This window comes from Sceloporus undulatus, chromosome 4 (assembly GCF_019175285.1).
Source record: "Sceloporus undulatus isolate JIND9_A2432 ecotype Alabama chromosome 4, SceUnd_v1.1, whole genome shotgun sequence".
Classification (NCBI taxonomy): domain Eukaryota; kingdom Metazoa; phylum Chordata; class Lepidosauria; order Squamata; family Phrynosomatidae; genus Sceloporus; species Sceloporus undulatus.
In genome coordinates, this window is record NC_056525.1 from 57,062,561 (window position 1) to 57,076,644 (window position 14,084).

Consider the following 14,084-nt stretch of genomic DNA (forward strand, 5'->3'; position numbering starts at 1 on the left):
GATGTATTTACATTCAAAATTGAAGAAAATTTTTCCACAGTGATCTGCAATTTAAAAAACTTGTGTTCCATCCCAGAAAATCTTTGATTCCACTCAAAGTTCTACCACAGACTCTCAATATAGAGTTGGACCTTGTTGTTTAGGAAGTCAGTTTCAGAAATCTCTCATTCTCATGGACTTTCAGTAAAAGTTCTGTGATATATTTTCACCTTTAAAATACAACAATGTCTAGGGCCCATTCTACTTGAGGCAGGACTCCAAACACAAATGGAACATATAGACTTTACCATTATGATCACAGTAGCATCACCAGTGGGGGGGGGGGGGGGGGAGGAAACTATGAAAGGATTAGGTTGCTCAAGAAAACCAGCCTGATGACACACAACTCTTTGCAGACTAACAATGCACAATTATTATTGCCTTAAAGGAGAACACCATCTCACCTTGGCCATCTTTCTGCATCTGCTTGAAAAGTGCAAACTTCTGTGGGTTGTCCACCACCATAAATTTCTTCAGAAGTCCCTGGATTACCTCACTCACAGTGGTAGTGCTGCTGATGTGAAGCTGCTTAATGGCATCAAGTGGCAGGTAGAAGGATGTCCTCTTCTCTGTCATGTTGGCCAAGTTGACCTCCTTGAGGGCATCGTAGATGGACTGTGGCCGGATCCCTGCTGGAACTGTCACAGGCCGACGTAGTTTTAGGTGTACTTTGATGAAACCTGTGTAAGTGCCATCATCATTCTGAGGAAAGAGCAGATGACATTAAAATGAAAGTTAAAGAAAGGGAAATGTAGGTTTGGTGGCATTTTATTTGTTAAGTTATTTGGACCGTGGTACACAGACTATTTTCATGATGAACTAGTGCCTACAGACAGTAAATCCATCTTTTTTCCATAAGCACAATTTTTCCTGCCCATAAAAATCTACTTTGCAGTAGGAATCCGATTATTTGGATGCAGGTTTCTAATTGTTCTTTGGGGTTCTGAGCTTCAAGATACTTTGTGGAGTTGAGGTTACCTACCTGGAAAAGTAAATTAAAAAAACACACACACACGCAAGTTTCCAACTAACAAGGCAAATCAGAGGTGAAAGACTCAGAGGATGTACTGAACTGAATGAAAAATTATCTTTTTCCTATTAAGTATGAATATTTTAGATCAGGCTGTTCCCCCAGAAAGGGACAGAACCAAGAATGCCAGCTGAAAGCAAGGGTGCATTTTCTGTGTTGAGAGGAATGGAGCTGACGCTGAACCACAGGGGTAGATGCTGAACCATAACGGGATGTGGCATGTTGTGTTCATCCTGACTCATCTGGGCTGTAACAATAGAATCCCAGCCACTATTCAAAGGCCATTCCAGTGACTATGAATGGGTCAACTGAATATTAATTTGGATATGGAACAGTCATTTGAGCTGCTATATGGCTCACAGAGCAGGTTCATGAAACAAGTTCTGAGGGATTTCAGATGGAGAGACATATCCATACTCTCATGTATACCTGCCCTTTGGATCAGTTACTTTAAAAAGTATGTTTTAAGATCACCCTCTTTACCAGAATTTCTGTGAGCCATTGCTAGTGAACCAAATAAACAAACCATACCTTGAAACTGCAATTTCTGCCTGGCATGACAGTCTATGTACACTATGCAGTTATAGCAGTCTGATACCACTTTAACTATCATGGCTCTATTTTACAGAATCCTGGAGAATTACAGTCAACTCCCCTATACTACTGCACCAGATGTGGTGCAGCCATACTCTGAAACAATGGAGTCTATAAGTATGCCTCCAGGTCATCTCACTACAAGACTGATGACACAGAGAACAAAGCCCCTGCTAGGTACTATCATTATGTTGGAAATACAGTGCAACCAGTTTTCTGTAAACATAATTTTTTACACTTTCTTATCCATTATATTTGCCTCTTGCTCTCTCACATAGCAATCCTGTGAGGTAGCCAAACAGGATGGGATGGAGAAAAGGCAGAATAGGGATAGTTGCTTATTCAGTATTTAGAATTATTTGCTCTGTTCAAAGTGTGTATTCTTTGGAGCTCCAGCTGACTCTAAAAAGCCATCTGATACCATGTTATACAGTTGGACATTGACCACAGAACTGCACAAAGGACCTACAAATGCTTAGAGAAGTGTTCTCGGGGGGGGGGGGGGGGGGGGAGATAGTGGGTCTATACTGTACTCACAATTTTTCTCCTTTTGCAGGGATCCTGCACCCCCCAATCCTTGCAGAAGTTGAGGGTTGACTATATTGTCTGGTAATATTGTCCCAAGGACTGGAGTGCACCTTTGGCACAGCTTCTGGCCTCTTAAGATGCGTGTGTCATTTAAACCGCATAGCTCCAAAGTGACCTGAAGCAGCTTTATTTTGACCTGTCTCTATGGGCCCATTGTGAATACAATAATAATATGGCACAAATGTGGTACAAGTCCATGGTACACTGGGGGGGAAATGCCCATCTGCCACATCAGATAGATTGCGAAGCACTGTTCCAAAGAACAGGGAAGGACTAGAAATAAAATAACATTGTTTTTGATACTTGTTTCATATGGCATTAGCCCTTCAGTTGTGCATATATTTCCATTATTCTGTTCATTTTTTCCCCAAACTTGGGGGCTAAACCTAGTTCCAGAATTTGGGTAGTCATCCCATTTATGGGGATGGGTGACCCTCAAGAATCAGGGCTTCTAGCACAAAGGGAAACTCAAACCAGTTTCAACATAACATCCTGCAGATAGAATAACAATACCTTTCAGTACAATGAAATCAAACAACAATGCAGAAAATGTAATACAAACCAGCTTCATCAGCAAACAATTGTTGACTTTTGAATTGTAATTCTCAATCTTCTCCTTCAGCTCTTGGATGGTAGGAGCTTGTGGTTTTTCTTCTTCCACTGTTTTCGTCACATTCTAGAACAAAGGATGAGAAGCAACACTTGAGATACACTTCAACCGACTAGGTAGCCTTTTCAATCTCACTTATCTAATATATGTGTACACTGACCCAACTGCTTCTCATTTCTACAAATACAGTCGCTCCTCCTAATGTGTGGATCTGAGATCCGCGCCCTTGAATATACATGGAGGGGCGACCTCCACTATTTGCAATGGTGCGTACATGTCCCATTGAAGCCTATGGGACTTGAATAAGCGCAAGCTTCTGTTTTTCATGGGGGGTATCCGAAACGGTTCCCCTCAAAAATGGAGGGCCAACAATATACATATTATTTATTATAGTGTATCATCATAAACCTGAATCCAGCTTTTGGAGTTTTCCCCAGCTTGCTTGCAGGAAGATTGCATACCCATGATGATGGTGGTGGTTACCACTGTTGTTGCTGTAGCAGCAGCTTACTGATTGCTTACCTACCCCTAGCTGCTGGCAGGGATGGAAAGAAGTGTACAAATGCCCTGATCCACCACCTTAGATATGCTGGTACCACCCACCTGCAGTCTGTACATGTTATGTGACTTAGCTGGCATAAATAAACCAATGGCATTAGGATGTATGGCTAGGCAACCCAGAGCTCCAGTTAGCAAACCTGCTAGGTTATTCTTCCACCCCTTGCTGCAGGATAACTGCCTCATGGCGTCACACACAATGTGACACCATTCAAAAATCTGGATCGTATGTCTAAATTTTCCAAACACTATAAGGTTAATTATGTCAACCCCTCTGCCAGTGTACATGCATTTGGAATAAAAGTGAGCTAATTAAAATAACAGGGCTACAGAGTTTGTGCAAATGGCTCACAGTTCATTCAGTACTTGCCAGTCAACTGTCATAGGCAGGCAGGCAGGCAAGCAGCCAGCTGGCTGTGGATGCAATATTCCTATGAAGCACTGTGCTCATCACTCTAAAACCCTAGTAGCAGCCCTAGTGGGCACATTCTCATCTATACAGGATGTTAAACCAGTTCTTCAATCATTTCTAAGCTGCCTAAACAAAGGGTGGCTTCACCATATTATGTGGTGTGTATGCCAATTCCCACAGATGTAAACATGCATAAGTAAGGTAGAAGAACTGTTATTCAGATAACCCAGTCACAGTTTGTCCATAAACTTGAAAGATGAAGAACTGGAATGCCCTTTGACATAAGGTGCTCCCTTTCTAGCATTAATGCTGTATTTTAGTAGCTGTAGAGAAGACGCTCTTCCAATGCCCACAGCTGGCCATATGACAGCACTGCAGGAACTTTAAAAGCCATGTAATTGATGACATTCCTTCTACCCCAGTTCCTCTTAACTATGAAATGTATGGGAATCCCTGTATTGTACAATTCCATTTCCAAATAAATTGTGTTTCTTAACAATAATTTTAATAAATAATAAAATAAAATTTATTTATATCCCGCTCTCTACAAAATATAATCGAGGCAGGATATAACAAAAGCAACTAACTGAAAAATCCAGTTGATCTATGTTCATTAATGGGAACTGTTCTGTCATGCCAAAAGGAAGATTGACAAGAGAGTAATGGAATGACTTTTTATGGAGCACAATGTTCATTATTTTAAACCTCTTCCAATTGCTCTACCAAAGAATAACAACAAGCTATTATTTGGGGGGGAAATTAAATTACTTTGTTGTATTGAAGTGATGAATTTGCACAACACTCCAGTTGCTTTCATTCATCTGTTCAAAATATTTCATTTCCATTCCTACAGCTTGCTGTTTTAACTAAAACTGGACTAACTCCAAATAAATGTAACTATAATTAATAGAAACATAGAATAGAAAGTTATAATTAACTTTCAAGCCAAGTTGAAGCTGACTTGTCTGCACTAACTGCAATAAAATAAAAACTAACCATTTGGAGGTGTGTGGTGTTTTGTTTTTTAGCATGCAGTAAACTGTGGCTAAAGTAAGATGGAAGAGGAAACTTCCTATATTGGAAGTTAGTCTTATTCTCTTAGTGTTAAATCAGGTGAGAGAAAACTAAAGCTCTTCAGAGGTTGTTGGACTGCAACCCCCATCATCACTAATCACTGACTGTACTGGCTACAGTTAATGGGATCTGAAATCCAATGACATCTACATGATCCTACAAGTTGCTCACATACTAAGTTTTGGTTTATCTTTAGGGTATGTCAGAACACAGACTGCATGTAGAATTCAGACTTTCATTCAATGAATGGAAATCACAAGAATATTCTTTATTGAAGATGGGTTTAGCTGAGGGGAAAATCCAAACCATTTCTGTGTTAGCAGAGAGTTTTAGCCCACCAGTCAGACTACTTTAGTAAAGGCAGCCTTTATGATCTTAAGCTTTAAAAACGTAAATCCAATCCCAGGCTCTTCTTGAGGTAAAGAAATCATCAATTTCATAGTCTATTCTGGTTAAAAAAAAACCAGACTACCAAGAACATGTATTTCATTTTGCTGAGAAACTAAGGCCCATACAGATAGGCCAAAATAAAGCTGCTTCGGGTCACTTTGGAGGTATGCTGTTTAAATGCTGCATGCATCCTAAGAGTCCGGAAGCCACGCCAAAGCTACAATCCAATCCTAAGGACTGGAACACAGCTTTGGCGCAGCTTCCAGACTCGTAGGACGCATGCATCATTTAAACAGCATACCTTCAAAGTGACCCGAAGCAGCTTTATTTTGGCCTGTCTGTATGGGGCCTAATTTCTTTGTATTTGTGTCTCTTTTGTACAACTTTTGTGCAATGTTCTAGAGCGCATTTAAAACTTCAGCAGCATTAGCGAAAAAACAGCATTATTCTGGATGAGTTGTTAGACCAAACCCTTCGCTAAAACAATGTATGCTTCTGTTATTTAATTAAGACTAGGACTGCAACAAGGAGATACAGAGAGACCTGTAGTTGTTTGTGAGACATTCCCCCGCAAGAATTACACTACCCAATTCATGGTTTGCTCAAAGGTCCAGGCTGGTGGTCATCAAATAACCATTGCATCTTGATGTCCTGACTTTTTAAAGAGAAGATTGAAATAGAAATGTCCGTGTTCATGGGCCTAATTATCCAGAATCTCAATCCAATAAGAATAAAGGAAAATTAAAATCTCAAAACATGGACAGGAAAATGTTTTAATAGGACCAACAAAACAATTAATAAACAATCAGCAAACTTTGTAGGACTCTTCTTAAAGCTGAACTTTCCCTTAAAGAAAAATAGTAAGAAGTAGGAGACACATTTGCGGCATGTCAGAAAAACTGCAAAGTGAAAAATAAAGCTCCTCCATATTTACTTTCTCCACACCACATATAATTTTAGATGTTTCTATCATATCCCCCTGCCTTACTCAGTGTTCTTCTAAACTAACAAGCCTCACATTTCCAGCCTGAGGCTTAATCAATCAGGTTGCCCTTTTCTACATCTGTACACAGTATGCATAAGAATGAGATGAGATGAGATCATAGTATATGTGTATAAAGAATATCCTGCATTACAAATCTGAACTGCTTCCTTCCACAAGGGATAATGCCTTTGTATGCAATGCACAGTGCATCTGTCAACCTCAGTCCACACAAGGAGTTATTTGGATCACTGCTAGTCAAGCAGGTTTAGTGCAGGTAGCAGAGCAATGGTCATTCAATACCAGAATTAGAATGCTGTAGCCATTTGGAACGTTTCTCACTTTCGCACAAAATTGGAGATGATTGCTGTCCATTCCTAGAGGGTAGCTCTTTATAAGTAGTACATTTCTCTCCACCCTAAATGTTTGGTAATATCATTGCTGGAGAAAGCAGACATTTGAAAGTGCCTCACTACATCATTCTGTTTCCAATAAAGCCTAAGCTACCTGAACCTGGAGCTAATAGCCAGTGGGCTATTGTTTGGTTAAAAGCAAAAAATAGAGTCTAGAAAAGTGATGGGGTCACAAAGTCAATCAGTGCAAGAGTAGGAAAAGAACTAATGAATCATCGTGACTTTGCTCTCATTAGTGCAACAACTCAACAGTACTCTACCACATACTGAGTCCAATCTGCAACTTTATTTTTGTACCTCAGGTTTCTGTTTAAACTTAGCAGTATTTTTAAACTCAGCATCACTTTCTTTGAAAAAAAAACCTCCCCACAAAGGTATATGAAACATATTCCCCAGGCAAAGAATACCAGCATAATTATCTTCAATTTCATGTAGTGCTTTTCACCTGAAGTGGCAAAAATCACATGAAATGTCAGCAACCTGCATGCTTAATTCTTAGCCAGTCCCTTTGTTCACTGTCGTAGAGTTTGATCCACACATTTGCTGCTTGGAATAGTAATCATTCCATGTAGGAAACACAGAGAGGGAAAAACTGGACCATAGGCAGGGTTCCCAAGTGAGCCTTCACGCAAATCAACTCATTAACGTTTAGATATAATCGACCACACGAATAATCAAGGCCTGTCACAGACAGGGACGCCTCCAGGACATGAAAGAGAAACATAATTAGGAGGCCAGAGAATTCAGCAGAGAGGAAATAAACCATTTTGGATACACCTGTCACAGCAGTGGGGCTATGGAGGTGGCTCATTAAATGAACAATGGACTGACTGTCACAAATGTGTCTAGCACCCAATGCTACCATTGATTTGATGGAACTGCAGGTGCTAAATCATCAAGCTATTCATGCATTTGATTTTTCCATCAATGCTAGGGACAATGGCAGCTTCCAAAAACACGTGCTAGGGTCCTTCTCCAGTCTTGAGATCCACAGAAATCAATGCAGTCACACAAGTTACTTGAGCTGGGGGTCTTGCCATAACAAGCTGTTAAAAACTCAGGCCAAGAAGAAGAGTTTGGTAGTTATATATCCTTTGGCATCAGAATCCTCAGCAAATGAAGCAACCCTCTCACAGGAGTAGGGACAGCTGTCAAAGGGCATGTGAGATGAATCCTAAAAACTCTTTTCAATGTAGATACTGATTTGGTAATGACCACTGAGGCTATTCCAGTCAAAATATTTGGAGCAGCCTTTCACTAGAGGTCTGACTTCCCAGACATTTTGTACTGAGTTGAAAAACATAACAAGCTAAATAAAGATAAGGACACAAATGCCACAGTGCTACATTGGACCATAGTTCTGCCTGCACAGTTCTGTGCCCTGTGGTACTCCATCTTCTTCCTTTACACAGGTTTATCTTCATATGTGAGATGCAGAGCAGCTGTATCTTCATAGTCTGAATTGCCTTCTCTTCCTTCCAGGGGCTTGACAGATGCCTGGGTGGAGAGGTTTGAGGGCAGACAACTAAGGCAAGAGAATAGCCCTCTGCACCTCACCTGGAAAGGAGAACAGGCAATCACTTGTAGCTTTATGTGGAGCTGAGGAACCAGGTTGGAAGGAGGAATTTCTCCCCCTGTGGCCCTTTGAGATAACATGGCCAGGCCCCTGATATCAACATCAGGTTCTCAGTGATGCACTGAATGGAAATTCTCCATTCAGCTGTTTGATTGGGGACCCGACCTCATTCTTCCTCCCCACTTTCCACGAGGGACTTCTTGCTGACAGATGAAGTCTCAAAGGTGGGCCAGCACCTGTGAAAATTGCCTGAGAAGGCAGGCTTCATTCTTCCTCTCTCTTCCCTGTATGGATGTCATGGCAGGTCACATTATAGCAAAAAAGATAATCGGGTCTTTGTCTTGATTTCCTTCCTTTCCCCTTCTCTTTTTCTCCAGCAGCATAACAATTGCCTAGTATGGATTTCTATGATGATAAAATTATTAAAATGTAATCTTTTACTAGAAAGGTGGAGAAAGTATCTAAATAACTCTAAAGGCTTAAAGCACCGTTAGAAGCTAACAGGGCAAGAGTGATGTGTAGACATCAAATCTAACATAAACTCACAGATGTTAATACTGTATATCTAAGGTGCACCTTTTCATGTTTCCTCCCAATGCTGCTCTTTATTTACTCTCTCTCTCTCTCTCTCTCTATGTTGACAATGTTACCAGGTAGAAGATGCTAGGGAGCAATAAGGCAGCCTCCCAGCTGTTTTTATGAACTCTCCAGCTGTTCTCCTGCACTGGTGGAAAAAGCAATGTGCTGCACACAGTCTGTTCTGGGTCCCCAAAATGATTACACTGACTCATATGTATTTAAGTATATTATTCTATTGCTCGAGATGAAGGGGGAGTCAACTATGGTTTCATTAGCTTTTTGGGCTTGGGATGGAGTGCCATCTTAGTTTTCACCTCATGCCACAAAATATCTTGAAGTAAACAAAATATCTTGTAACCAATGTCTTCCTCCATCTTCCCTTGCCACCAGAATCCTCCCATTCCTATATTCCCCATGCTATGTTGAAATGATAGATTGTAAGTTCCTCAGGGCAGATATATTGCTATCATACACATGGCATGTTACTGGTGACATTATATCATCACCATTACTATCTCCAACACCAAACAATGGTTTGTTAAATAATGAAGCAGAGGGCACAATGCTACAAATTAACCAGCTTAGCCAGTGGAAAGGGAACAATTTATAGCTCTTTCTACCAATGAGATATTTCAATTATATTCACAGGAGGATAGAGACTAGAAAGAGGCATCTCACAGTTGAAATAACTGGCAAACATACACTGTGTTTTCTGCAACTGCCAGGTAAGACAGAAAGTGAAGATGGAAAGTGAAGTTGTACTTTGAGGGAGAGTTCATCACTCAATGGAGCAGAGAGCACATATTTGCATGCAGAAGATTCCACACTCAGTCCATCACCTCTACTTTAAGGACTGAAGGTCTGGAAAAGTCTTCTACTCAAGACCCTAGAGAGGTGTTGCCAGTTAGAGTAAGAATTTTGGGCTAGATGGACCAGTGGTCTGAGTCAGTATACAGAAGCTGCATACATGTCCACAACTGATACTGGGGCTGCAAAAGTGTTTCAGCAGAAGAGTGATTCTCCCCCTGCCCTAGGATGCTCCTGCCCACAATGACTAAGATCCTTACACCAAAAAGTATAATGTCCAGACCTTAAAGATTCACACACACACACCTGATCACAGCCATGCAGAAGGTTAAGTCTTCTCAGGAGAAAACATTTGCTAGCCTATTAAAAATCATCAGTTGCTGATACCTGAGTTACTGTTACTTTGTGTCATGAGCTTCCCTGACAAATGGGCGCCTACCCACGCAAGCCAAGGAAACCCAATCTTGACTGCTGCATCTGTTGCATGCCTAACCTCTTCTGACCAAAGTATCTTATGTCTAGGTTGTCAGCTTCCATCTCCCCCATCAAAGACTAGTACAACCCTTTCAAGGATCTTGGCACATTTTGCCCTAGCAACTGATCACCAGGAAAACATTCAGGTGGTTTCTATGGAAATAAGGAACCGGCTAGGGGGAAAAAAGGTAAATTCTCCTCCTCCTGGATTTCAAATGCATGAGGCAGAGAAATCAACAATGCTTGAACATGAACATTAACTCCAGCATCTTTAAGAACAGTCATTTCAAACATCAGTGGTAAATATTTCAAAACTCTCCCTAATCTACCTGCAGAGTAAGAGTCACAGAGACCAAGAAGAGTGAAAAAAAGAATGAAATGAAATGAAATGAAATCATTTGGAGGGAAAATTTCTTGTGCTGAAATATACAGTTGGCCCTTCTTATACACAGATTTTTTATACACGGATTCAAGCATACACGGCATGAAAATGTGCAAAAAAAGTATAAATTTCATATATCAAACCTTGATTTTCCATTTTTTATTTTTGCTATGCCATTATATGTAATGGGACTTGAGCATACATGGATTTTGTTATACACGGGGGATCTTGGGACCATACCCCAGCGTATAACAAGGGTGCACTGTACACCAATTTCCACTTCCTTGCTTGCTACAAAAGGGCACTGCATTCTGCAAATGCAGTCCAGCATGCCAGCAAGGTCATTAGATTCTCAGTTTATTTCTATTATCTCACATTTACTGTACTGAGTGCAATAAAAAGCTCAGAACCGACTGACTGACTACTTACAGAAAGGATGACACCAAACAAGCAGTGTCATGTAGTTATCCACAGTAAGCAAATTAGGCCTGGTGTCTGGGTAGACATTACACAGCTGATGTTGGACCCAATGACCACATAAAATCATAGAGCAAATCAAGTTTGGAAGGCAGCAGACTAATGTCATTGGGTTAGGATGGCCTAAAAGAGCCATCAAAATCTATGCTCTTTGCCTACATTTCACTGAGGGTATTGAAAGAATCAGAATTATCTCCTTCCCCTGGGAGCCATAAGTTTCACAAGAATTGGCTATGTAAATGAATATTGCAGCACCTTTGAGGCTAACTGAAATATACAAGTTGGTAGCATGAGCTTTCATAGATTTGAGCCTACTTCCTCAGATGTATGTGGTGGAGTGGAGAGTCCAGAGACAGACCAATAGCAATCTGTGTGTCAAAAAGTACATAGGAATGCAACCTTTTGTCGGTGGAAAGATGAGGTGACAAGTTCAGTTTTAATCATAGTGGTTGGAGGACAAGGCAAGGGTGTTTTATTTTTTAAAATTTATTTCCCAGACAGTCCACACTTTTCAGTGCTGCCTTGAGCTTCAGGCAAACAGAAACCTCCACGTGATGGTGGTTTCTTTTTTTCCCCTGGGCCAACAGGGAGAGAAAGAAAGAAGAATGTTCAAATATTCTTCCCATTTCTACTGCTAAAGAGGTACAGATTCAGCCCTGTGTAGGTGAGAGTTTTCAAATCATGGACACAATGTAAATGAAGATGCTGCTAGATGTATTTTAAAGAAAGCATAACAAGCCATAGATACATGCAGAGGAAGCATGAGATAAACTGCTTGAGCTATTTTAAAAAGAGGAAGCACATATTTGCTTTACAGTATCAAGAGGCATGGGCTTTTGAAGAATGTAAAGATTAAATATCAGTGAAGATGAACAGCACTTATGTGAAACTCCTCTTCTGATGCAAATACAGTATGCATTTTTAGCACTACTAAAATGCTGCACCTGAGATAGGGCTGTCCATTTTGTATTTTTCCAGACAAAAGGACAGACACTTCATACTTTGGGCACAGCGTCTGCTGAATGACCTTCATTTAGATAGCACTACAGAGGTGTTTAAATACACAGCTCAATGAATGCTCAAAAGCAGAGGCACCCACTAATCAACAATAGCTAAATACCCATTAATGATACATCATTCCAAGGAATCCAACTCATAGACTCATTTTACAGTCTAAATTATGGAGCTGCATCACTATGCATAAATTATAGAGTTACACCAGCATGGCATAGTCGTTTGAGTGTTGGACTATGACTTTGGAGACCACAGTTCAAATCCTGGCTTGGCCATGGAAATGCATTGGGTGACCTTGGACAAGTTACACTCTCTCAGTCTCAGACGATAGCAATGGCACCCCCCACCCCCCCCGAACAAATAAAGAAAATCCCATGATAGGTTCTCCACAGAGTCACCATAAATTGAGAATGACTGGAACCCACACAACAACAAACAACAAATCATGAAATCTTGTTCACATATGTATCCAGCAAGAAAAATAATATGGGAACCATGTGTGTTAAAGCGTATTCCTGAGTGTTAAAGCATTTTAAACAAAATAATAAATTGTTGAAAAGACTGGGAAAATGCTGGCCACCTACAAAGACGTCACCTATTCTCCTCTTTTGCTAGTAGCTTATGTATAATGTGCTCCACATACAAATCCCAGAAGAACCTTTAAAGCTGAGAAGCTGTGTTTCCTGCAAATAAATTATGAAGTGTCTTTTGTACAGTACTGTCAGTTATATTTTAGGGCAGCACTCTGCAGCATTTGTTTCACACTGCCCCTCTATCCAAAGACTTGATTATATTTTGCTGCCTCTAAGAACCACTGCTCACATAGTTGTCTTTCAAAAGCTACGCTGATGTAAAAAATAACAACACAGTGACAAAGATAATGATGAGACTGATTAGTTTTGCATGAGCTTCAGTCTCACAAAGCATCAAATCCTTTGGGGCAGTTGCTTGGTGAAGGGATTTCCTTGGTAGGAAGGAACAACATAACTAGTTTAAACTCACAATTCCACCATCTAAACCATTCATCTCATCTTTACTGGTTCATTGAATCTGTGCAAAAACAAATCAAATAACGAGGTACAGTGGCATTCTTCTTTTTCTTCTACTGCTACTATCATCATCATCAGCTGCTGCTGCTGCTGCTGTCAACTTTGACTTATGGTGACTGCTACAAATGAGAAACCTCATAGATCCTAGTCATCAGCTGCCCTGCTTAGGTTTTGCAAATGCAGGAGTTGGTTTCTTTGATAGTGGCGGGATATAGACCTCCACTTTGCGGCGGTCTCCCGCTGGCGCCAGCAGGCAAACCACACGGCTCCCGCGCAGAGCAAAAAAGAAGCTCCATTTCGGAGCTTCTTTTTGTGGCGCCTCTATGACGTCGCGAGGCGCCGCTGGCGCATTCACGTCATAGGCGCCGTGACACATCTGGACGCTATGCGTCCAGTACGTAAACATGGCGGCCCCCATGTGGAAGAGGTGCCGCCATGTTGTACGTATTCTATACGTACTAGGGTTAGGGGGTTGCGGAAGCACCGCCCCTTCCTAACCCTAGTACATATAGAATACGTACTAAATGGCGGTTTATATCCCGCCAGTATGGCTCCAACTCTATAGGGTTAATGGTGAGCTACTGAGAATACAGATGATCTTCAGCTGTGTATGTATAGCTCTAATCAGGTTTTGAGCCTTCATAAGGCTAGCTTTAGTTGTGAGTCTTTCTCGTTTTACTCTATTCTTAGCCTTCTTTTCTGTTGTATTATATTTGTGTTATTTGCTTCAATATAGTTTGTATTATTTGCTATTTTCTTATTGTGCTTGCCAGTTTTATTATGGTTTATTTTGTATCCTTTGCATATATTGGTTTTGTATACTTTTGCTATATATGTTGTCTGTTACCCTTTTAAACAAATATAGATAAAGCTTATTTATAGTACCCTTTGTTTTTGGTCTTTTCATATCCATTGCTTCAACAGATTAAGCGTTATTTTCTATTCCAGTGAACCACATGATATGTCCAAGACACAACTGTTTAGTCATTTTTTTTTTTTGCTTCTAGTGAGAGTACAGGTTTGATTTGCTCTAAGA

The 14,084-nt window shown here is 40.6% G+C and overlaps 1 protein-coding gene across 4 annotated transcripts in view; it reads right to left on the bottom strand.

Moving 5' to 3' along the window:
- RASSF5 (Ras association domain family member 5) overlaps positions 1-14,084 on the bottom strand; it is a 133,135-nt gene that overhangs the window by 9,162 nt on the left and 109,889 nt on the right. For all 4 annotated transcript variants that reach the window (XM_042461941.1, XM_042461942.1, XM_042461943.1 and 1 more), the window contains 2 exons: positions 2,814-2,927; positions 444-741 (listed from right to left, as the gene is read on the bottom strand). In XM_042461941.1, coding sequence (XP_042317875.1) covers positions 444-741; positions 2,814-2,927 — 412 coding nt within the window. The remainder of the gene's footprint in view (positions 1-443; positions 742-2,813; positions 2,928-14,084) is intronic.